Source organism: Echinops telfairi, unplaced genomic scaffold (genome assembly GCF_000313985.2).
Source record: "Echinops telfairi isolate 266 unplaced genomic scaffold, ASM31398v2 ScPeMD7_655;HRSCAF=1070, whole genome shotgun sequence".
NCBI lineage: Eukaryota > Metazoa > Chordata > Mammalia > Afrosoricida > Tenrecidae > Echinops > Echinops telfairi.
In genome coordinates, this window is record NW_022104553.1 from 25,286,671 (window position 1) to 25,287,903 (window position 1,233).

The window sequence follows — 1,233 nt, forward strand, 5'->3', positions numbered from 1 at the left end:
CACAATGGATGGATGGATGGATTGTGAAATGAATTGTAAGCCCCCAATGAAATGATTAAAAAAAAAAAACTTCCGATGGGAGGGAGCGGGGTGGCTGGGGGAAGAGGCAGGTGGAGGGCAGCTGACCCTTCACCTTTGAGAAGAGGCCTTTTGCGCTCGGATTTCAGTGCGGCTGGACGCGGCCAATGGTGGAGAGGATGCTCCAGCGGTTGTCATGGCGACTGCAGCCGCAGAGCCCAAGGAGGCAGTGACGTCACTGCGGGAGCAAGTGCGGAGCAGCGGTGGCCACATCTTCCTCTTAGCTGGGGGCCCAGGGCACTGAGAGCTGCCTCTGCGTGCCAGCGGTGAGGGACCAGCCGCGCTGGCCTGCAGGACCCCCCCACCCACGACACCTCCGTGAGAGCAGTCCCGGGGAGACCAGCAGTCGCAGCAGGAGCCCCTCCAGACCCCCCCTGGTCAGGAGCCACACGGGCCAGCTGCAAACACCCCCACCCGGCCTTCCCCGGTGCGCGTAAGTCCCTGCGAATTCCCAAGAGCAAGCTGGGAAGACTGGTCCGTCAGACCGTCAGTCCGGAGGCCCTGGTGTGAGCTCAGGGCCTGGGTACCGCCTCGCCTCTCCCGTCGCCTTGGGAACCAGTCCGTGGCATCCTGGATCCGTTTTGGGATTCCCCAGGCCTCTCCGGGGAGCAGCAGCGGGCCTACTGCTGCCTCCGCGAGCTGGGCAAGATGCTGTTTGGCGTGAAGGACATTGCCCTGCTGGAGCACGGGTGCAAGGCCCTGGAGGTGGACAGCTACAGGTCCCTGATGGTCCTGGGCATCCCGGAAGACTGCACCCACGAGGAATTCGAGGACATCATCCGAGTCCCTCTGAAGCCCCTGGGCCACTTCGAAGTGGCCGGGAAGGCCTTGCTGGAAGAGGACCAGACGAAGGCCGCCATCATCCGGCTGGCCCAGGACATCAATTACGCCGTGATCCCCCGCGAGATCCGTGGCAAGGGCGGCGTGTGGCGCGTGGTCTACATGCCACGGAAGCAGGACGTGGAATTCCTCACCAAGCTGAACCTCTTCCTCCAGAGCGAGGGCAGGACAGTGGAGGACGTGGCCCGGATCCTCAGGCAAGAACTGTGTCCGGACGCCGTGGCGCCCAGGCCGGGGGAGGAGCCCGGCGCTGAGGCTGCGGCCGAGGGGGACGGGGCAGCCCCGCTGGACGCCCCCGAGAAGGAGGGCAAGGCC

General features: G+C 64.9%; 1 protein-coding gene across 1 annotated transcript in view; it reads left to right on the forward strand.

Moving 5' to 3' along the window:
* Positions 1 to 392: 392 nt before the first annotated feature.
* The window catches only part of PNMA8C (PNMA family member 8C), a 9,999-nt gene continuing 9,158 nt past the window's right edge, over positions 393 to 1,233 (forward strand). The window contains exon 1 of the mRNA XM_045292660.1: positions 393 to 1,230. Within this exon, the coding sequence (XP_045148595.1) occupies positions 727 to 1,230 (504 nt within the window). The 5' untranslated portion in view covers positions 393 to 726. The remainder of the gene's footprint in view (positions 1,231 to 1,233) is intronic.